Here is a 24,855-nt window from a genome sequence, read left to right on the forward strand (position 1 = left end):
TTTGATAGCACCACTATTTCATTACTGATGCATAGAACAGATAATGGGAGGATTAAGTGTTACTAAAAATATTTCAAATATACCCTTAGTTCTTTCATCAACAGGATCATTCTTATACATGTGATGTTAATATGTTTAAAATGTGTTTTTCACAAAAGGAAATGCTGAAGCAATGCAGTGTCAAAAGATGTAGTCCCTCTCCATACATAGATAGCCATACATTACTTGTAGTACATTTAAATAGTGAGATTTCCTTTCATTACTCTTGCTGCCAGCATGGAGAAAGATGGAAGGGGAAATAGTAGAAGTTGTATCATGTCAGATTTCCACTTCCATGAGTGTATTTATGTCATTAGGGATTGCACGTGTCTTGCAGTCAGGCTCTTTTAACAGTGTCTATCTTCTTTAATCTTCCCCGACAGAAAGAGATCAAATACAAAGACATAGTTTGCAATACCTGAAAATTCTCTTCATTTATAGATTCCAGCATGCAGTTGGTCACACATTTATTAACACAATAATTCTGCATATGGGCTTGTAATCACATGTGAAATACACTCATCAGCCAAAGCGCTATGACCACTGAGCTACTACCAATATAAATCTGTCCAGGCGATAGCAGCATCACCCTGGCAAGGAATGACTGCAGTCAGACACATGCATGGCAGATGTAGCATCAGTTAGTGTCCTGTCCATGTCTGCAGTGGGGAAGGCGCAAGAGCCACCTATCTAAGTTTGACCAAGGGAAGATTGTGATGGTATGGAGGTTCAGCACAAGCATTTTGGAAACTCCATGACTTGGCAGGTGTCCGGGGAGTGCAGTGGTTAGTGTCTTCAACACATGGCAAAACCAAGGTGAAACCACGTTCAGACAATGTGGGGCTAGGCAGCCACGCTAGGCAGCCACCCCTCATAACAGATGTCAGACTCATAGGCTGGGCAGACTGGTAAAACAGGACAGGCAGCAAACAGTGGAGGAACTAACATCAGACTTTAATGCTGGGCAGAGTACAAGTGTCTGAACACACATTGTACCAAACACTCCTACCAATGGGTCTTTGCAACCGACAACCCATGTACGTGCCACTGTTAATACATGACATCAGCAACTACGACATAAATGGGCATGTGATCATCGGCACTGGAAATTAGCACACTGGGAGCAAGCATGGTCTGATGCGTCTCAATACCTTCTTCACAAGGCTGATGGGAGGGCGCAAATCAGTCGTCTTCTAAGGGAATAGCTCCTTGACGCCTGTACTGTGGGATGGAAACAAGCTGGCGGCAGCTCCATAATGCATTCATGTGGGCTTTGATGGGTCCAGTGGAGCTTGTGCAAGACACCATGACGGTCTGCACACTGGTTGCAGACCACATACATGCTTCATGAGTATCATGATTCCCAACACCAGTGGCATTTCTCAAGATAATGTGCCATGCCACAAGGCCAGGAGAAGGATGGAGTGGTTTGAGGAACACAGTTGCATGTTCCAATTGATGTACTGGCCACCACCAACTCGCCAAATCTGAACCTGATCGAACACACCTACCGGGCGAGGTAGCGCAGTGGTTAGCACACTGGACTCGCATTCAGGAGGACGACAGTTCAAACCCACGACTGGCCATCCAGATCTAGGTTTTCCATGATTTCCCTAACTCACTTAAGGCAAATGATAGGGTGGTTCCTTTGAAAGAGCACAGCTGATTCCCTTCTACATCCTTCCCTAATCCGAGCTAGTGCTCCGTCTCTAATGACCAAACTGTTGAAGGGACATTAAACACTAATCTCCTCCTCTTTGAACACATATGGGATGTGACTGAACATGGCATCGGAGCTCATTGTCCCCCACTCCCTGGAATTTACGGGAATTAGGCGACTCATCTGTAGATACAGTGCCAACTTCCTCCGATGACCTACCAAGAGATCATTGCTTCCACATTATCATGTGTCGCAGCTGTTATCTGTGCCAAAGGTGGACATAGTGGGTATTAGGTAGGGTGTCATAATGTTATGGCTGATCAGTGTACATGAAACGGTAAGAACAGTTGCTTGAAGGCACGATTTTCACTTTAATGTGCTGTGTTATTTCATTTTACCAACTTTCAGTTCATACACCCTCTATCTCAAATTGCAGCCACCTTAGCGACTGAGAGGGGGGGGGGGGGGGGAAGGAGTATTTCAGCAACATTATTTCATAAAAAGGGTATCACTTTTGCATATCAAAGTGTTACAATATTGTGAAGATTGTAAATGCACTTTCACCGAATGAAACAAATATTTGAATGTCCAAACAACACAAATGCAGGAAACCTCAAAATAAATGCAGCAACAGTGTCTAATATTATAGTTATTATTTCAGTCTCTTGCTTCTTTGACTTACTTTCCTGTTTCTGGCATTTCAACAACTCTTTTCTGCTAATTAACTTTGTTCTCAATTTCATGAAGCAATTTAATACCAAATCTGTTACAGTTACAGTACATACATTTGGCGACTAGTTTCGATGCAACTGATTCATTCTCAACACTAACCTACTGAAGCTGTACTGAAAGTGCCTGATCTTAAAAACGGACTTCAAAATGGCAATATATGCTTTCCAAAGTAACTGCAGGGTCACAATCACCATGTGTCTGCTTAGCTAGACAGAACCTTGCTAAGAAGGCACATGTTGAATGTGGCAGCCATCTGTGATTACTTTGTAAAGCATGTATTACCATTTTGATGTTATTAAGATCAGGCAGTTTCAATGCAGCCTCAGTAGGCCTTGCTTGATAACAAACCAGTTCATTTGAAGATACTCACCAAACATTAGTACTGCAACAGTGACATATTTGTTAATAAACACTTCATGAAATATTAAAAAAGGTTGCTGGTCCTATATCAACAAAATGTTGAAACTGAGGATTTGTTCTTTATCACGTTACCATTCTTTTGGAAAAGTCATGGATACTTGCGCGTTCACAGTAAAATAATATGCTCCTCAATATGAGTGCTTCAGATAGGTGGTGATTATGTGCTTTATGCAGCTCAATAAACATACTGCCTTTACAAATTTTTCAATGTATTGTATAAATAGCATTACGAAGCAGAACCAGTGTCCTGACACTTATCACAGTTTCACAGAAAAATAAGGAAAGTTAAACTAACTTCTTGGGTATGTCCATGGGAAATTTTGCACAGGCAATTTTACATATGGCAACATTTTGAATTAGGAGATCCTGAATAGTCACTTGTTCAGAAAATAAATCGTGAGGTGATAACAATTTTCACAAAGACAAATGTTAAGACAAGGCTCTTCTTTAATGCACGATATGTAACATTTACAAGTTAAATTTACTAAACACTATAATCTTGGGTTGATCCACAACACTGGAAAGAGTTAAGGAACTTTTTAAAAGTAGATCAATTCCAGCTGTTAATTTTAAGGAGAGTTTTACAAGACTTGTACTACATACTCTGTCGTTCTAGTCTTTTACATCTCCTGTCAATGACTTGTACAATAGTTTTATTTTTACACTGAGTTCAAAACAACTCAAGTGACAAAAATTAGTTAAGTTATGAATTCCTCTCCTGAAATTTTCTTTCTGTGAATCCTGGCTGCAGTCTATAGTAAGGAACCAGTCACAGGAACAACTGCCTGTCGGTAACTAGCACGTTTTTATTCTTTCAGGGATGTTTTACATAAAATTTTCATGATTTATTGACATCACTGATTTCCCTATTGCGCATATTGTGCTTTTCAGCAGCGATATGTAATGGGTTCACGTGTTTTCACTTTTTCAGCAGAGTTTTTATTTACAAATTTCTTGTTCATTGATTTACATCTTGTGCATGTTGCATTCACAATGTAGACTATATACAGGGCTATTACAAATGATTGAAGCGATTTCATAAATTCACTGTAGCTCCATTCACTGACATATGGTCACAACACACTACAGATACGTAGAAAAACTCATAAAGTTTTGTTCGGCTGAAGCCGCACTTCAGGTTTCTGCCGCCAGAGCGCTCGAGAGCGCAGTGAGACAAAATGGCGACAGGAGCCAAGAAAGCGTATGTCGTGCTTGAAATGCACTCACATCAGTCGGTCATAACAGTGCAACGACACTTCAGGACAAAGTTCAACAAAGATCCACCAACTGCTAACTCCATTCGGCTACGGTATGCGCAGTTTAAAGCTTCTGGATGCCTATGTAAGGGGAAATCAACGGGTCGGCCTGCAGTGAGCGAAGAAACGGTTGAACGCGTGCAGGCAAGTTTCACGCATAGCCCGTGGAAGTCGACGAATAAAGCAAGCAGGGAGCTAAACGTACCACAGCCGACGGTTTGGAAAATCTTACGGAAAAGGCTAAAGCAGAAGCCTTACCGTTTACAATTGCTACAAGCCCTGACACCTGATGACAAAGTCAAACACTTTGGTTTTTTGGCTCGGTTGCAACAGCTCATGGAAGAGGATGCGTTCAGTGCGAAACTTGTTTTCAGTGATGAAGTAACATTTTTTCTTAATGGTGAAGTGAACAGACACAATGTGCGAATCTGGGCTGTAGAGAATCCTCACGCATTCGGGCAGCAAATTCGCAATTCACCAAAAGTTAACGTGTTTTGTGCAATCTCACGGTTTAAAGTTTACGGACCCTTTTTCTTCTGCGAAAAAAACGTTACAGGACACGTGTATCTGGACATACTGGAAAATTGGCTCATGCCACAACTGGAGACCGACAGCGCCGACTTCATCTTTCAACAGGATGGTGCTCCACCGCACTTCCATCATGATGTTCGGCATTTCTTAAACAGGAGATTGGAAAACCGATGGATCGGTCGTGGTGGAGATCATGACCAGCAATTCATGTCATGGCCTCCACACTCTCCCGACTTAACCCCATGCGATTTCCTTCTGTGGGGTTATGTGAAAGATTCAGTGTTTAAACCTCCTCTACCAAGAAACGTGCCAAAACTGCGAGCTCGCATCAACGATGCTTTCGAACTCATTGATGGGGACATGCTGCGCCGAGTGTGGGAGGAACTTGATTATCGGCTTGATGTCTGCCGAATCACTAAAGGGGCACATATCGAACATTTGTGAATGCCTAAAAACCCTTTTTGAGTTTTTGTATGTGTGTGCAAAGCATTGTGAAAATATCTCAAATAATAAAGTTATTGTAGAGCTGTGAAATCGCTTCAATCATTTGTAATAACCCTGTATTTGTGATTCCCATTCCAATCATGTACTGAGTAAGGTGACTACACCGGTCTTAATGCACAGGACTCACATTCTGGAGAACTGGAGTTTATTGCTAATCCAAACATCCTGACTTATGTTTTCCACAGTTTCCCCAAGTTACTAAGCTGAATGCTGGAATCGATCCTTTGATAAGTCCTTGCCTGACTTCCTGTCCTATCCTCACCTAATTTTATGCAACTTCGTTAAAGTAATGTATCTGACATGTCCAATACTATTGTACTAAATGGTCTGTGGACAAATTTTTAAATAAGTAAGCATATTTTGGCAGGTATGGGACTCAAGAGGAATCACAGACCAGGTAGGCACGCCAATGGCTGGTGTAGCCAAAGAATTTGGTTTGCCACGGGTGATATTGTGATACAAAGCAAGTAGCAAAAGCCTCACACTGTGTAAGTTTAGTCCTTGCACTAGGACAATGGCTTTTTTTCAATTGCAAAAGTGCACTATCCAGTAAAAAAAGAAATTTTGCAGGACAGTGCATAGCATATAAAAGGGAAAAAGAAAATACCAAACCAACTTACTACTGGAAGGCCAGGCAGAAAATGGTACACATCATTTAAGAAAAGACATCCCGTTCTGAACAAGAATGTGGTGACCATCGATTACCAATGACTAGAATGGGGAGTGATCTATCTTCGGATTCAGTGAGCTTCGGAATAGGTTCGGACTTTGGTTATTTTTGTCATGTTGTACTATATATTTGTTCGATTGTGCATGAATAAAGAGTGCTTGACTGTAAAAGTTGGTTGTTTCTATCCAGAGACTCATCAATGTCAACAGTAAACCCACGTTGGTGACCCGAGAAAACACCTGCACCGACACCTGCTACTGGATTCTATGTTTTTCATGTAGTTTTTTCTGCACGAAATTCTGGCTTCCTCTCTTCGGAGTTTCTACCTCACTCCACCATGCACCACTTGGCTGTACAGTTTCAGGGCCCACATATACGGCTTCCCTCTCCCCAGTGTGGATCGCCATTATGTGCGTCGCACACCTTTGACGAGGACTTTCACCAATTGTGCTATGACCTTTAATGTGCCCACTTTCGTACTAGCCAAACGGACACTTGAGTCAACTGCACTGAATTACCCCTGCATCTACTTAACCTACCACGCTGCATAGGTCTCAGGCAACGTCCCAGCTGTGGCTCCACCTTGCCACTAAGCACTCAATTGCAATTTTGCACCTTCCTTCGGGAATCGATCCATGGCAGTTGTCAATGTTTCTGCATCAGGTTTCACTCATGGTCATGTGCTGCCACCTCCTACACAGATCATGGCCGATGGATCACCAGTAGTACACCTCGGCACCACTGCTTGCATTTCACCTGTTTTGCTCCACAATTCTTCCATGTCGTTGTGCTGTGTTCGTCATGTGGCAATAAAAGCCCCTTCTCCACACGACCTATGAGTGCTGGGTGTCATACCACACCAACACAAGTGCTTGATTTTCATCAGAACATTGTGCCTGTCACCATTGCACAGTCAACACCTCTGGATGATACTTCTCCAAACCTTCGTATGGTCTGCGCCCTAGCAACACTGCTGCCAGGTCATTTTCCAAAACTGCCGTTGATATAAATGGACAATCCCATGACGTGGTTTACCTTGGTGGACAACTTGTTGGGCATACATGGTGTCATAGACGATGACAGTCATTTTGTTTGTTTGGTGTACTATTTGCATGACCACCCCGATCTTATTAGTGACTTGTTGCTAAACCCACCTGAGCATAAAAAACAAGGTTTTGTTCGTGCACTTCTCATCAAGCGTCTTTCACTTATGTCAGCAGACTCAGTCATGGCACCATTTACAGCTAGAGTTTAGATGACAGAACACAATCCCAGAATGGCAATGCCTCCATGCTCAGGTCATGACAGAGGTCTTGTCGGACTTGGCTCTCAGGACATTCTGGTTAGTTAAACTGCCACAGGAACTATAATTACAACTGCTTCCTCATATCTCATCATCTCTGGAGGCAAAACTCTGGTTGGCTTATCAGGCATATGCCATTATTCGACACCACTGCCTACTTCCCTTGCAAAGCGCAGCGTCTGCTACTGAGATGGTAGCAAATATATTACAAGGAAAAGATAGTCATATCAGATAACAAAATAAAGACTATATGGGGTATAGTGAAGGAGGAGACCGGTAGAACCAGACATGAAGAGGGAAAAATAGCACTAAGAGTAAATGATACATTGGTGACAGGCGTGTATAGTGTTGCAGAACTTTTTAACAAACATTTTATAACTGTTACTGACAAGATGGGGTTGTCAGGTTCTGTAGATGCTGCTATGGAATACCTCAGACCAGACATTTCAAGTAATTTCCATAATATGAATTTGACCCTTACTACCCCAGCAAAAGTAATATCCATCATAAAATCATTAAAATCAAAAACATCTAGTGGGTATGATGAAATATCAAACAAAGTTAATTAAAGAATGTGATTCTGAGTTAAGTAACATATTAAGCTATCTGTGTAACCAGTCATTTATCAGTGGAATATTTCCTGAATGGTTGAAATATGCTGAAGTTAAGCCACTGTTTAAGAAGGGAGATAAAGAAATAGCATCAAATTTCCATCCAATTTCACTTTTATAACATTCTCAAAAATTTTAGAAAAAGTAATGTACAATCGGCTTTATAACCATCATATCTCAAATAACATACTGTCAAAGTCACAGTTCGGATTTCTAAAGGGTTCTGATATTGAGAAGGCTATCTACACTTACACTGAAAATGTGCCAATTCATTAGAAAAAAAATTGCAGGAAACTGGTATATTTTGTGATCTGTCAAAGGCATTTGACTGTGTAAATCACAATATCCTTTTAAGTAAATTAGAATATTATAGTGCAACAGGAAATGCTGCAAAATGGTTCAAATCTTATATCTCTGGCAGGAAACAAAGGGTGTTATTAGGAAAGAGACATGTATCAAGCTATCAGATATCATCCAACTGGGAACTAATTACATGTGGGGTCCCACAAGGTTCCATTTTAGGGCCATTACCTTTTCTTGTCTATATCAATGACCTTTCGACAGTAACATTACCAGAAGCGAAGTTCGTTTAGTTTGCCGATGATACAAACATTGCAATAAATAGCAAATCAAGTGTAGTCTTAGAAAGGACAGCTAATAAAGCTGGTTCCTAGCCAATTCTTTGTCACTAAACTTTGAAAAAACACACTACATACAGTTCAGAACTTGTAAGGGGTGTCCCACGAATACATGCCTAACATAAGATGACAAGCAGATAGAAGAAGTGGACAGTGTTAAATTCTTGGGATTACAGCTTGATAATAAATACAACTGGGAGGAGCACACCACAGAACTGCTGAAGTGTCTTAACAAATCTCTATTTGCAATGCGAATTGTTTCAGACATAGGGGATATAAAAATGACAAAGCTGGCATACTATGCATACTTTCATTCCATAATGTCATATGGGATTATTTATTGGGGCAATTCATCAAGCCAAGCTAAAGTTTTCCGGGCACAAAAACAAAAACATGCAGTAAGAGTTATATGTGGTGTGAACTCAAGAACATCTTGCAGAAGCCTGTTTAGGGAACTAGGGATACTAACTACTGCTTCCCAATATATTTATTCCTTAATGAAATTTGTCATTAAAAATATATCACTTTTTCAAACCAACAGCTCAATTCATGGAATCAATGCTAGAAATAAGAATAATCTTCACAAGGATTTAAAGTCACTTAGTCTTGTACAAAAAGGTGTGCATTATTCAGGAACACACATTTTCAATAACTTGCCAGCAGCCATAAAAAAACTTTTTTATTTTAAATTCAGTGCATTAGTATTTGTAAAACGATTCCTTCATACACCGTTCATAAAAAATGACGACCATGCCACTTGGGACCTGTGCAATGGTACATTAGCTTATTTGTTTCAGTTGTAAATATTTGTCATGTATTGTTGTTTTTCTGACATGTTCTACACCCTGGAGGACCTCCTCACTACGGATCAATTGGAATGAAAGTAAATCTAATCTAATCTATGCCAGTGCCTATACTTCCTCCATCGACTGATGGACATCCATGTGGGCACACCTTGAGCAACGCAATGAACCACAGAAACTCGATGGCCAGCAATGGAAACCACCAGCTGCTTCTCGCCTAACTTCACGAACTACAGCCGAGCCAGCATGCCCCTCCGCCACCTCTAGCGCCCTCCAATCCCCTCTTCAGCTGCCACAGGAGTAATAGTGGTCCCAACTGACTCACCCACAGCCCCACACCCAGTATATCCCCTATGCTAGTTCCATGCAACTTTTGGGGATGCTGCCCACCCTGCGCATTCCCAAACACTTTATTTGGGCCGCAGTAGGCGCCAAGGCTCACGAAGATAATGAAGGGTGCCTACAGATGTTGCATTCTGTTTGATCCTCTACTCCGTAAGACACCTGTATGTCCTGGATTTGTGCTCGTGTCATCATTTCCTTGTTAACAACTCTCATTCACTATAGTGGATGTGATACCAATCAAACATTTCCTTCACACTGACAGCATAAGCATGATACCTATTAAACCCATCCCTGGTGAACCATTCACATGGTTCTTCGATGTGGCCGACGTCGAAGACCCAGTACTTGGAATTGATTTACTGCTTCACTTCGGCCTATCACCTGACCTGCTGCCATCTGCTTTACTGCTCCATGGTTCAGGTACAAATATTGCACACTCAGACGCCCCATCAGCTCCCACTCCCCCTGAGCCCTCTGACGATACTGAAGCAGCTCTCACTGAGTGCTCTTCTCTGGTGAACTGCCTTGCCACTTCTGTCACTCGGCTCCAGTGCAAGTGTTCTGCAGTCTACGACCTTCACATTCACAAAGGAACATTGAACCACACCACCTTGACAGCTGAGAAGGCCCTTACTGGTGAGCAACACCTCATAAGCCAATTGTCTGCGCCACGTATCTCGACACCAGCGATGCGCCTCTTACAGCTACAGGCTACCCATCCTCGCCTGCACTGATGGCATCTCACATTAGTGACTCTTGTGTGCCACCGACTTCTGCTTGAGATGTCCACTTGTGTTCAGCAGTTCAAATGAATGCTATTAATAACAGGATGGCACATAAAATTTTCAGAAGATATGGTGCATCATAAAACACGAGGCCTCCCCCCACACAAACTGCACCTTGCTAATACTCGAATGGATGAACTTCAGCGAGCAGGCATTGTTCGACTGTTGGACAGTAATTGGTCTTTCCCCGTGAAATGGAACAAGAATGTGAGGATTGTGGTAGGGAAGGTGAATGGTCGACTTTGGTTTATTGGGAGAATTTTAGGGAATGTGTAGTTCACCTATAAAGGAGACTGCAAATAGGATACTAGTGCGACTTATTCTTGAGTGTTTGGGATCCGCACTAGGTTGGATTGAAAGAAGACAACGAAGCAATTCAGATGCAAGCTGCTAAATTTGTTACCATAGGTTCGATCAGCATGCAAGTGTTATGGATATGCTTCAGGAACTCAAGTGGGATTCCCTAGAGAGAAAAAGACATTCAGAGAACACTACTGAGAAAGTTTCGAGAACAGTCATTTGAAGCTGACTGCAGAATGATCCTACTACTACCAACATACATTTCCCATAGGGACCACGAAGATACGATACGAGAGATTATGGCTCTTACAGACAGCTATTTTTCCTTCGTTCTATCTGTGAATGGAATAGGAAAGGAAACGACTGGTTTTGGTACAGGGTACCCTCCACCATGCACCGTACAGTGGCTTGCAGAATATGTATGTTTGCATGTATGTATGTATGTATGTATACAAAAACAAAGATGAGGTGACTTACCGAACAAAAGTGCTGGCAGGTCGATAGACACACAAACAAACACAAACATACACACAAAATTCAAGCTTTCGCAACAAACTGTTGCCTCATCAGGAAAGAGGGAAGGAGAGGGGAAGACGAAAGGAAGATACACTCAGACCCCAAGAAGGACGGCACAGTGTGCCTCAGCATGGCTATTGTCTTTTTTGATGTGCATACTCTAAGAGACAATATTCTATTCTAATATTCAGTACCTTGCCCAGCTACTTAGTGGAGCGTGCATTTTCAGTGTTTTGGACTGTCGTAAGGCATATTTACAAATACCTATGAAAGAGAGTGACGTAACAAAAGCAGCCTTGAACACCCCCCTTTGGCCTTTACAAATTCTGTTACATGGCTTATAGCCTCAAAAACACAGCTCAAGCTCTGTGATGTTTCATCGGGTCACTTCTCTTTAACTGCTCTTACTGCTATGCGCACCTAGATGAGATTCTCATTTTTTCCTCCCCTGACTAAGAACTTGAGCTACACCAGGCCATGGTACAGCCTAGCTGGCATTGACCGCATTTGTGATCTACCGTTCCCAGCGACTTCTCACAAATTGTGCCGGTTTTTGGGGACAACTAATATTTACAGACGTAACCTGTCGATGGTACCAGGCATTCAAATCTCCCCCCCCCCCCCCCCCTTACGGATGCATTAGCGCAAACAATCTTCCGGTAATCGCTGGGCACAGTGGTCTGAAACAATGCAAGCTTTCGTAGATCTCAAAACAGCTTTAGAATATGCCATCACTCTATGGCACTCTCGCCCACCCCTTGCCAGATGCTAACACCTCTATTGCAGTGGATGCAAATGATTTCACAACACGTTGGTGGCACTACTCAGCCACACCATATTTTTTCCTCCAAAAATACTATGGATCAACGTAAGTGGTCGGGTCTCAACAGAGAACTTGCAGTGTACAAGGCCATCAAATATTTCCAAGCAGACATCGAAGGAAGGAACGTAACAATTTTCACGAATCATCATCCCCTCGCAGCTATTCGCAATCCTGCCACTGACCTTCCCTCATGCAGGTTTCAGCCATGGATCTTATCTGTCAGTACATGATGGACATCTGACATATCTGTGAATCAGACAACATGGTTGCTGATTACCTGTCATGTGTCAATGCTACGTCAGCTACTATTAATTTCGACGAACTGGCTCACTTACAGGACAATGATATTGAACTGCAGGACCTACATCAGGCTTTTTCCACTTCCCTACACCTCCTGGGCTCGGTCACGCCATTATGGTGTGATTCATCCATGGACATTGCTCAGCCTATTGTCCCGGCTGCTTTACATTGCCAGGTTTTGGCTGCTTCGCACAATCTTTCATACCCAGGCACTAATACTACAATGGGGCTCATCATGGAATGCTTTGTGTGCCTAGGAGTGGAGGAGAACTGCTGTGTACTGGCTTGCGCCTTGCGCCTGTGTGCCGTGTCAGAGCATCCCCCCCCCCCCCCCCCAAGGCAAATCTGATGTCCCAAGAGGCCGTTTCCAACATGTGCATCCAGAACTTGTCAGGTCATTACCCGTATCTGATGGTTTCAGATATATCTTGTCCATCATCGACTGTGTTACACATTGGGTGGAGGCAATCTCTCTTGTGAACATAACAGCAGATTCTGTAGCACGAGCATGTGCATCTTTCTGGATTGCTAGATTTGGGTGCCCTACATCCATAAACAGGGAGCTGGGTAAGCAGTTTGAATCACTGTTATTTAACAAACCCTAGACACTCTGTGGTGTGGATAAATTTTGCACTACAGAATACCACCCACAGAGCAAAGGGCTTGTCGAGTGTTGGCATAGCACCCTGAAAGCGCCCTCATGTGCCACAGTGCTGAGTGATCTGACACCCTTTCCTGGGTCATGTTAGGTATCTGTACAGCTTACAAGGCAGACCTCCTAGTGTCACTTGCTGAGGTTGGTTGGTTGATTTGGGGGAGGGGACCACACAGTGAGGTCATCGGTCCAATCGGATTAGGGGAGGATGGGGAAGAAAGTCGGCCATGCCCTTTCAAAGGAACAATCCCGGTATCTGCCTGAAGCAATTTAGGGAAATCACAGGAAACCTAAATCAGCTTGGCCAGACATGGTCTTGAACAATCGTCCTCCCAAATAAGTCCAGTGCACTAATCACTGCAGTACCTTGCTCGGTTTCAACTTGACGAGATCCTGTATGGCAAGGCATTAGCCCTCCCAGTTGAGTTAGTCAACGATGTTGCAACTGTCGACTATCTGACCTCTCCGCTCTTGTTGAGCAGGTCCGGCTGCACATAGCTGCTATCTGTATGTGCCTCCTCCACCATAAGCATACCTGGCCGCTGGTTTTCTTGCATTTGGCCCTGGAATCATGAGTTTATGTTATGGGATAACACAGTCAAAGCGACACTACACTCGCCTTACTCTGCCCTGCATCGGGTATTGGCACAAATGGCTAATATTATGGACATCCTCATCAACAGTCGGCATCAGATACATTCACTTCAGCAGGTTGAAACAGCCTGGATGATCTAGGAATCTGTCCCACCACAGCCACTCGAGTCAAGTTCTCCACCACTGTGCAATGTCCCTAAAGCACATACCACCCCTCTTGCCATCAGCTGCTGAGTGGTTGTGTGTGATGATCCCCGTCTCTTGCCTCACTCAGACTGCGTGCATGTCGATCCTTTGCCTCAGTTTCAACCACACACTGCATGTGACATTAAATCATTGCAAGTGCTGTCACCTGTTGTTCCCCTGTGTTCCAGTGTTTCTCTCTCCCTTTTCTCCCACAGCACCCCCTTTGACTACCATCAACGAGATTTGTATTTCTATCAACATTTCTGGGTGCCCACATGACAAGCTTTTCTTACAGCGCCAAGGCTGATCACTCTTTGTCCTTTGTGTGAGGTAAACTTCACACGAGGCCACACCCACTTCACATGTAATCATCCTGTGCATAGTCCCCATTCCAGATGAGGTGAATGCAGCTGGAATAACAGCGACACTCAGCACCAATGGGACACTCAATATACGTGAACCCCTCTTTGCTACTCCTCCGATACCACCACCTCCTCTGTTGATCCAGTTCACACATGCAGTTCACCCTGCATGGACCTCCCTGACTCTGCAAGAAAATCCACCCATGCCTTCCCTTCGGGCTATCCATGGCATGGGTGGTCATGCTACCTTGCATATTTGACAATGCCCATTCCTCCCCCCCCCCCTCCCTCCCATTCTCTTCACAGTGCTCCGCACTCCCGGTGGGCAGAGGGGTGCACATGCCCTGCAGTGACCATCGATTGCCAATAACTCTAGAACAAGGAGTGCTCTATCTTCCGATTCAGTGAGCTTTGGTAAAGGTTTGGACTTCGGTTGTTTTGTCATGATGTGCTATATCTTCATGTGATTATGGGTGAATAAAGTGTTTCTGATTGTAAAAGTTGGTTATTTCTTTCCGGAGACTCGACAATGTTGATAGAAAACCCACAAGACAATGACATGGAGCTTGACAACTTTCCATGAAAATGTCTGTGAGCAAGAAATTTGTATGTGGTCTGCAGAAACAAAACAATATTTGAAAGAAAGTCAAACTTTGGAATTAACAAAGTATAATTTTCAATTCAGATGAACGTGCACTTTCTCGAAGTCTAAAAAGTTATTATACAGACAGGTAATAAACCTGAACAGCGTTAAGAATGATGAGGGGAAAAAAAGATGTACTTGGAACAGCATATGATATGGGTAAGCTTGCTACTTCCATGACTCCCCTCCCCCTCAATATGTGAGAATTCCTGGTATAATAGCTAATGGTATACTGAGAACATAAGGAATTAGATGATCTGAAAGTCACTGGATGTGTTCTCCTGTGTTTTATGAATACACAACAAATGTTTTCCTGTCTTGACTAATTGAACAAGAAATACAAATGGCTATCATATTTTTTACTGGCAGTCATGTATTTTATATGACATTAAGCTTGTCTGAGTTCTGTCCTCAGAATGTTGTAATACTTATTAAATTGTTCCCTAACACAACACATATTTTACAGCCAATGGATGTTTGAGTATTTACTCTTTTAGAACAAGGATAGAAAAAATATGTGAAAAATGGTGTTTATGAAACTTTGGGAAAAAAATGGACCTGTACTTAAAGGAAGCATTGTAGTGCTTTAGTCCACAAACAGTACAGAATGGTTTCAAACTTCTGGATTGTGTCCGTCCAATGTGAAAATGTAAACTTCAACACAACTACTCCAAAGAATTTGGAAATACAAATAGTTTGCCTAAAGTGAGCTCTAGATCTATTAACAAACCACTAAACCTTAACCCTCTACTTACCAGAAAATCTGTATAACATTACCTACCAGTGAGGACTCTCAGGAACATGTTTATTCTGACGACTTACGATGTGAATAACTTTTGAGGTACAAATATTTTTGCTGGTGTGGCTTTTTAAGGATATATTGTTTATTATCATTCAACACCTAGTGTTTTTATGCTATAGTTCTTATTAGACATTTGCACAGGATTCACAAACAACAGTAAAATGTTCAGACCATACATGTTTGCCACACTCATAACATGTAATTAGATTTTTTCCAACTTTTTTTTCCACACAATATGCATGTCTTGTACTTTCCTTAGCTGGATGTTTCACTGCCCTTGCTGGATCTGGGGCTACCAACAAATTCATTGATTTCTTTAGCCCTGCTAGTTGAGTTGCCAAATTGACAACGAAAGTCCGCCATCTCATTTTTTATTGGTAGCCAGCATCATGAAAATTATGTATGCACCCATTACACCTACATCTATCTACCACCAATGGCTAGTGCCTTGTTTCTCTCTTCATGCTGTAGCATTGTCTCCTCTGGTCCATGGTGACAATGGCATCTTTTGTGGCACTGAAGTCATTATAACTTCAGGCTTCTTTACATCTGATGATGGTACCGTTGGTTGGTCATGAAGAGAGCTAAGGACAGTAACAATGTTGTTCTTTTTAGGAACATAAGATACTAACGACACATCACGTTTGAAACCATATCAACACATCAGATTGAAAACCAAACAATGTAGAGTGTATTTCATGTTCTTTAGGTGTAATAAAATCGGCAGGCAGTTCACCTTTGTTTTCTTGGAGAGTACCGACTACTGCCAGATCTTTTGACAACAAATAGTGAGCTAAATCAAGAGGTGTACAAATGTTATCACAGGTGATATTACATACAAATTTTTCGAGTTCAATTGCCTGGGTTTTCGCAATATTCCCACCAAGTTGCATGACTCTGGTTTCTTCCTCCTTCCCCAAATAAACTCTCATCCTACAGCAGTACTTTGCTGCACTGTCAGAAACAGCCCAAAACTTTATTCTTTATCAAAAAGGTTTTCTTGGTATGCATTAACAAAATAGACAGTGACCTAAAAACATGACCAACAGTTCATTAAAGTTAATTTTTCAACTTAAAATTTTTTTCAGGTTTGGAAAGTCACAGAACGCTATCTCTTCTTTCATATTAGCAGATACTGGTACTACTGATGTAATTTTAAACAGTAACTTCTCCGCTCCAGCTATCTGTATTATGTAAATGTTTATTATAAAAATTGTAAAAAATTGCATAATTTTTACAAATTATTTACTTGAAAACATCTTCCAAAAACTTTTGATAACTACACAAAATAGTGTTTGGTTAACATGTTAGCAGTCAGTGCAAACACAGTGGTTAATATTTTTCTGTGTAAAGTGATAAAAATTTTTCAACATTCTGCGACACTGAATTTCTAGTGTAAAATATGCATGTTGGCAACATAGTTTCCAGCACTCTTCTGTTTATAACAAATGAGTGAGAACTTGCACATAAATCATTCTGCATCGAGTTTTGTGTTTGGTCTGAACTTTTTGTTGTATACAATGCTAGTGAGGAAATACAGTAGTGAAAGAGTGAGAAGTGTGGACTATGAAAAAAGACAAAATAAGGTGGTGTTTAAGAAAAGTGAAAAACACTTTACAGTTATTGGAAACCTGTCAGAGGTATTGAAGAAATATCTTGGACCTCAAGCAATGGTATTAACATCACATCCATTGGGCAGGAATTGCTTCACTCATTACCACAAGACATTTAGTTACAACCCACCTGAACGATCACCATCACCTGAATGTGAAACTGAAGAAGACAGTGCAGATGTTTGTATTCCTGGGTGTGAAGCTGTTAATGTATTGAATGTTAGCATTTCTGCTGTAGCCCCTACTATATCATCCCATTAAAATTCCAGGAAAACTAAGAAGCAGAAGAAGAAAACAGCAGGTAAAAAGAAAACTGGAAGAAACTGAAACAAGTTTCACACAAGCAACATCTTCCAAACTTTGTGAAGAGTATAATGTTGTTGTTGCAGAACCTGGAGATAGTGATATGTGCACAAAATTTGACATGTGGTTTCAGAACCTAAATATTGCTATTTCAGCAGCCACCTATACTGAGAAGGCACAGTTACTGACACTGATACCAGGTAGCTATTCTAAGCAGCAGATACAGAAATAAAGGTATTTGGGCATGCCCAGATTCTTACTGTGGGCACCCATTGCAAGATAATACACTTACTATTGCTCTGGAATATTACCTAAGTGATGACAAAGATTGCAGCAGGTAAAGTCCTAACCAAACTAATGTTATCTCTGGTAGAGAAAATGATGAAGAGGATAAAAAGCTTAAAAGATATATGACAAGATCAATAAGAGAAGCATTATCTCATAATGAAAAAGGAGGACCAGAATTTAAAAACTGGTCTCATAAAATTCTATTCCTTATGAACAATATGGGTAAAATGCCAGGCAGTGAAGGAAGCACGCATACGTATTTACTGCACAAATTTGAAACTTGTTTGGTTTTCCGTAAGCAATGTCACAGGGAAGAAGTACACAGAGATGGAACTGATGCTTTTGTGTGTATGTCAAGAGCCACAAGATAAATGTTGGTTGCAGGACTGTGCAATGTGTTCTGGTGCTAAAGTGATGACTGTTGAAACATAACATCTTCAGGACACTGACAATGAAGTAACCTATGTATTGTGGGAGGAAGGAGAGTTGGTGAAGAAGACAGTAGAGCCAGAGAAGTTTGTTACAGAGGTTAGGCATTGGGTCATAAAGGTAACAGCTCACCATCACATCCAGAGGATTCAGAGGCAGGCCATAGCAGGAGTAAAATCAGCCACATTCCACAATACTGACACATTAGTTCTTCATCTCGACTTTGCTGAGAAGAGGTCTGTCGCTTTACATAACAAATTCCAAAGTTACCATTGGCACACATCACAGGTATCAATAGTCACACGTGTTGCTCACTTGCTTGGAACATCAGACAGTTTTGCTATTACTAGTGATAATCTCTTTCATGACAGTGCACGTGCATGCTATGGTGTCAGCATGATAATAGATAATAGGTGACATAACATCTAGAGGTCATGAACTTCCTAAACATGTGTATGTGACTGATGGTGCAGAATCTTGTTTTAAAAACTGCTTTCAGCTTTATAAGCTTGGCCAACACTAGTACAGGGATTAAGACACAAAAAATGAATACTTTCAGTGACAGGTCATGAAAAAAGTGCATTTGATGGGGTAGGTCTCTGTAAACATCTTGCAACAAGGTTTAATCTCCAGCATGAGGGGGTCAATGCTGTAAGAGATGTTACTGGATTTGTGCACACTATATCAACATTGGAAACAAACACGAAACTCTTAATTCTAAATGAAAGTACATTAAGGGGATTGCAGTTAAAAAAAGAGAGAAGAGTGGTCTGCTATGAATCATGTGGTAGGAATTCAATCAAGTCATTACTGGGTTGCATCCCGGATTGGCATATACATTGCAAAAACAGTTCTCCACAAATTGCAGCCTGTTACTGTGTGTGAAATGCAGAGACCACACTAGACATTAGAAGGCCTTGTAGTAAGCCACTTCATTTCTTGTGTGTACGACAATCGGTGGTGAGTGGGGCAGATAATAAGTCTCTCTCACAAGCTGCAGGATGCAAACCATCTCCATTATGACACCTCATTGCCTTGCTAATGCTTTCAACTGACCATCATCAGAAGATCAGTGTGCAGGTCCCGTTTCCAAAGTACTGCTCTTTTGGATGATCCTAGCCCCTGTGTAATTTCAGCTCTGTTACACAAGTTCAATGAGAAGCAGACGAAAAAGACAAATAAATTTTCGACAGTGTAGTGTTGTGTGTTACATTACAAGCAATTTTAATAATTCATGGAAAGTCATGAAGAAGTAAAATCATGACAGAAGACAATAATAATGTGTGAATAACATCACAAAAAAATTTCATATAAATATTTTTTATCTAATTTTTGTTATACACTACTGGCCAATAAAATTGCTACACCAAGAAGAAATGCAGATGATTAACGAGTATTCATTTGATAAATATATTATACTAGAACTGACGTGATTACATTTTCATGCAATTTGGGTGCATAGATCCTGAGAAATCAGTACCCAGAACAATCACCTCTGGCCTTGATACGCCTGGGCATTGAGTCAAACAGAGCTTGGATGGTGTGTACAGGTACAGCTGCCCATGCAGCTTCAACACGATACCACAATTCATCAAGAGTGGTGACTGGCGTATTGTGACAAGCCAGTTGCTCAGCCACCATTGACCAGACGTTTTCAATTGGTGAGAGATCTGGAAAATGTGCTGGCCAGGGCAGCAGTCGAACATTTTCTGTATCCAGAAAGGCCGGTACAGGACCTGCAACATGTGCTCGTGCATTATCCTGTTGAAATGTAGGGTTTTGCAGGGATCGAATGAAGGGTAGAGCCACGGGTCGAACAAATCTGAAATGTAACGTCCAGTGTTCAAAGTGCCGTCAATGCGAACAAGAGCTGACCAAGGCGTGTAACCAATGGCACCCCATACCATCACGCCGGGTGATATGCCAGTATGGCGATGATGAATACACGCTTCCAATGTGTGTTCACCGCGATGTAGCCAAACACGGATGCGACCATCATGATGCTGTAAACAGAACCTGGATTCATCAGAAAAAATGACCGTTTTGCCACTCGTGCACCCAGGTTCATCGTTGAGTACACCATTGCAGGCGCTCCTGTCTGTGATGCAGCGTCAAGGGTAACCGCAGCCACGGTCTCCGAGCTGATTGTCCATGCTGCCGCAAACATTGTCGAACTGTTCGTGCAGATGGTTGTTGTTTTGCAAGCATCCCCAACTGTTGACTCATGGATCGAGACGTGGCTGCACGATCTGTTACAGCCATGCGGATAAGGTGCCTGTCATCTTGACTGCTAGTGAAACGAGGCTGTTGGGATCCAGCACGGCGTTCCGTACTACCCTCCTGAACCCACCGATTCCATATTCTGCTAACAGTCATTGGATCTCAACCAACGCGAGCAGCAATGTCGCGATACGATAAACCGCAATTGCGATAGGCTACAGTCGGACCTTTACCAAAGTAAGAAACGTGATGGTACGCATTTCTCCTCCTTACACGAGGCATCACAACAACGTTTCACCAGGCAACACAGGTCAACTGCTGTTTGTGTATGAGAAATCGGTTGGAAACTTTCCTCATGTCAGCATGTTGTAGGTGTCGCCAACGGCGCCAACCTTGTGTGAATGCTCTGAAAAGCTAATCGTTTTCATATCACAGCATCTTCCTCCTGTCGGTTACATTTCTCTTCTGTAGCAAGCCATCTTTGTTGTGTAGCAATTTTAATGGCCAGTAGTATATAATGCTTTTCCCATTCACTTACAATGCTGTAAAGTAATTATTTTGATTCAGAAATACCAGTTATCCAAGGCATTATAAATCAGTGATCAATTTCAATACTTAACTGTCCATTTTTTTATTTTATTTTATTTTTTACCCTGAAGAGTAGACCTAGGTCTACCTAAAAAATTACTCACATTTTGTACATACAAGTAATGCCCACTCTGGTTGTTCATTCCCTAAGTACAATGACAATTTTCGTAGCTTATTTTTCTAAAAAAAAAAAAAAATTATAAAAAAATAAAATAAAAGGAGGGAGAGAAGCTAATATGTGTGTATGTATTAATAATGTCTCATACTATTGGGAACAAAGTAGTTATTGAAAATAAATTCATATTTCTATCACTTTTGGTTTCTTTATTACAATTTTTCAATTTTCCCATTTTTTTATGATATTTTCACAATTATTCTAATTTAGAGAAGTCTGGAGCATTTTAAGAAATCACCAAAAAGACATAATATTGTAGTTTTGGAGTGCCATAATGCGGAACTTCGACATATATTTTTTTCATCAACTCTGAAATAGTGATGGGTCACATTCACTCTTGACCTGTACGATTTAATATGAAATTGCCGTTCCATCATCCATTGCACCAATAGTTACAGCTGCGACCCACAATAAAATGCTTATGTACACCACAAGTGCACTTTTACAGAGAGCTGGGCATTGGGTCAACGAAGACACCTCAACAATCAATTGAAGAAAATTTAATTCACTTCACAGAGTGTGCGATAAAATTAACCAAGAAGAAATGCCAGTCCAATCATATCCAAGCAGCTCTCAACCTCATACCAATAAACTGACAGAAAATGCAACGCCTTTTCCTTCTCAAATAATAAGTTTGATGGTCCATAAAATAAGGCTTTGTGCTCAGGACAGTAAGAGTCAGTCCAGTTCATCAACTTATGAAAGCAGACATACCCTCATCTTTCAAAAGGCCTCTCTTTTGACCTAGGACAAGGGCCAAATCCATAAGGCGCAATGAAAAAATTGAAGGAATGGCAAACATGCCATAAGAAAAAGGATGATGAGAAATAAAGGAAAATTATGGAGGAAAAAGAAACATCATATAACGAAAGCTTCCACAACCAGATGTATTAGCTGCTGGTAAATGTTTCAGGTTGTACAGCCATGGTGAATGAAACTTTTTCCATTACCAGCGTTTTGTCCATACCTGTGTTGGATGTCTTCAGAGTTGGCAAGACTAAACAAAACATAGGGAATAAGAAAGTTTGATGTACCATGACCATGCAACCCAGAAGATTCACCAGCACTAAACAAGACAAAGAGAAAGTGTGGCAAAAAAGGAAAAGAAGGAAGAAAAATCATTAAAAATGACAAGCTATGTATGGTGGGTTGACAATGGAGACAATCTACTAACGTTGAATCAAATGAAAAATCAGAGAACGAAATGTGTTGAATCGCAAGCTTTGAAAAGCGTGATGTTGGCAAATGGAATTCATAGTTTAGATATACAGGTATAGAGCAGCAAATAGTTTTAGATGACACTGAGGTGGAATTAATGTTTACAATATATGTTACAGATGATAAGAAAGTCTTCAAAATAGATGTAGATTATGTTAATGTAGTACAATAAGACCTCAGGTCTTAATCTCTGATAACCATTTCCCACTACCTCACCTTATCTTTCACCTTCTCTCTTTTGTCCACACCACTCCTTTGCCGTCTATATCATGTATTGCCTTCTCTCACCACTCTTCTTCCCCATCCCCCTCATGTTGTCTCTCTCTCTCTCTAGCCCCCTTCCTATTCTACCATGTTTCTCCCCCCCCCCCCCCCCCTGTTTCCCTCATCATCTCCACCTTCCTCTCCCTTCTTTTCCTCCACCTTCACTCTATGCTCTACCCTCTGAACCCCTTTCATCTTCTTGTGTTGCCACTATGGGTCATCTGTCAAAATGATCTGCCTCACTATATCCCACTACCCCATCCTTATCTCCTGCATCCTTCCCCACCTCTATCAGCCCAGGCAACTACTTTTGATAATCAATAATCAGTGTCACCACAGTTGTGGGAGTGTACATTTGGATGTCTGTGTGTGAATGTGTACACTTTTATTTAAAAAAAAAAAAAGGAATGTTTTCCGTTACATGGTTCTCTGTCCTCTGCACAACACGTCAGCCCACTATGGGTGAATGGTTGCTTTCCCAAATGTGCTATCCAGGAATTTCCATTATTATTGAAAAACTAACTAACAACGGCCAAATTAAAATACCTGTTTCCAAAGCCTGTAGATGTATTTGGAAGACTTGGATGTCTTCAAGGTTGTGAATTTTTTTTTTTTTTTTTGGTCCGAATTCTTCTGGAACTATTCAGACCACTATATATCTATCAAATTAACATGCTGTGCAACTACATATCTGCTAATCATGTTCACTTGGAAGAATTGATCTCTGAAGTGCCAATGTTTATTTATATGTTAATGTCTGGAGATCCCCCATATTATTGAATGTATCTGATAACTGCCATAAAGAATTTGACATGTCTAATAACAAACAAATTTAGCAAATGATAGGGCCGTAACAATTTGCGGAATAATACCGTCGAAGAAGGTGAAATCCATTATTTGTGGGTAGATTTCACGCAAACGTAAGGTAACAAACGTATCCTAACGGTTTCTGATACGTATGTATTTTCATCTAAACGACACTTTACTGCATCATATATTCAAATTCTTCAGTCTTTCCATACAAGAACAGAAGTTATTTCAGAAAACTAACTACAGTACATCCCTGACGTAGGCATAAGTATCACAGGTTCAACATAGGGCTCGCATATACTACAAGAGTCTATTAATTACAACTCAAAGTAAGCTGTCGCTAGAAAAACTGTACTACTGTAAAATGCATTGCAAGATTCAATATGTAGCACAAAACAAGTTCAATTTCTATGAATGAAATGAATTTTAAATTGTATGTCCAACAACTTCACTTAACGTAACGATTATGGAGCGACACCATAGCAACACCGGAAAAAAAAAGTTAAAGAGAATGTCTAAGGCAATGTTCCTGCCGGCGGTTCACAAGAGAGAAAACATGGGAAACGTAAAGGTACAATACCTGAGTGAGAAAGTCCAACGCAAAAGTGCCACATATAGCTCTGTTTTCCTTGTGTTGTGCCATAACTACATTCACACTCAAATGGATAATAAATGCAACAATCAGTTGCAAACACTACCATTGTTTACACATACAAGTTACTAACAATTGGAAGAACTGTGCACGTATGATTAATAACACCTGTAAATAGCTCACCATCACGAATGCCTGCGGAAAATCTCCATAATTCGGATACTTGCTTGGTTTACCAGTTATATTGTACGCGGTGTAGGATATTCTTATATCGCTACCGTACTGAGAACTGAACCCAATTACGTCGTGTACATACTGCTCTATTACTACCGGACTCTTTTCGGCATCACTAACTTGTAAATCGTCCTCCATCTTTTCTAACGTTTACTAATAATCCTATTACATCAATCTCTTTAATTCAATATCCATGACAGCATAAACAAAATACTGTTGGCTGTACTGCAAATGTCTACATTGCAAGTCTTCCTGTTGCCTACACTGTAAAAACCAAGGACATTACAAACAATTTCAATATTGTAACATCTTTAGTGAAACAATCTTGTGAAACCGTCTAGCTCTAGCAGAAACGTGGGACAATCGCCTATGTATCGCATCAATAGACAGTTCTCCACAGTCTAGTTAAAGGACGAAGTGAGTGATCTATTTATACATACCTTTGCCCAATACTTACGGTACGGTAATACTCAAAACTGGATTTCGTAGGCAGTGTGAGAAATGATGGAAGGATTTTTTAAAGTTTGGACGGAACATGTATTGAACACTCATATTTTTTTGATGCGTGAGAAGGCCTGTGAAAGAGTTACATTGTGTCCAATTTCTAGGTACAAAACCCAACATTTCCAATAATATTGTATTA

The 24,855-nt window shown here is 41.1% G+C and overlaps 1 protein-coding gene across 2 annotated transcripts in view; it reads right to left on the reverse strand.

The window, feature by feature from the left end:
* The window catches only part of LOC126474127 (F-box/LRR-repeat protein 4), a 168,033-nt gene extending 143,570 nt beyond the window's left edge, over positions 1–24,463 (reverse strand). The window contains exon 1 of one of the 2 annotated variants that reach the window (XM_050101562.1): positions 24,162–24,463. In XM_050101562.1, the coding sequence (XP_049957519.1) occupies positions 24,162–24,350 (189 nt within the window). In that variant the 5' untranslated portion in view covers positions 24,351–24,463. Of the gene's footprint in view, positions 1–23,966; positions 24,104–24,161 lie in introns of those variants that run through there. The other variant, XM_050101563.1, reaches the window with a different exon arrangement.
* Between the last annotated feature and the right edge of the window lie 392 nt (positions 24,464–24,855).

The sequence above is a fragment of the Schistocerca serialis genome, chromosome 4 (genome assembly GCF_023864345.2).
Source record: "Schistocerca serialis cubense isolate TAMUIC-IGC-003099 chromosome 4, iqSchSeri2.2, whole genome shotgun sequence".
NCBI classification, from domain to species: Eukaryota; Metazoa; Arthropoda; class Insecta; order Orthoptera; family Acrididae; genus Schistocerca; species Schistocerca serialis.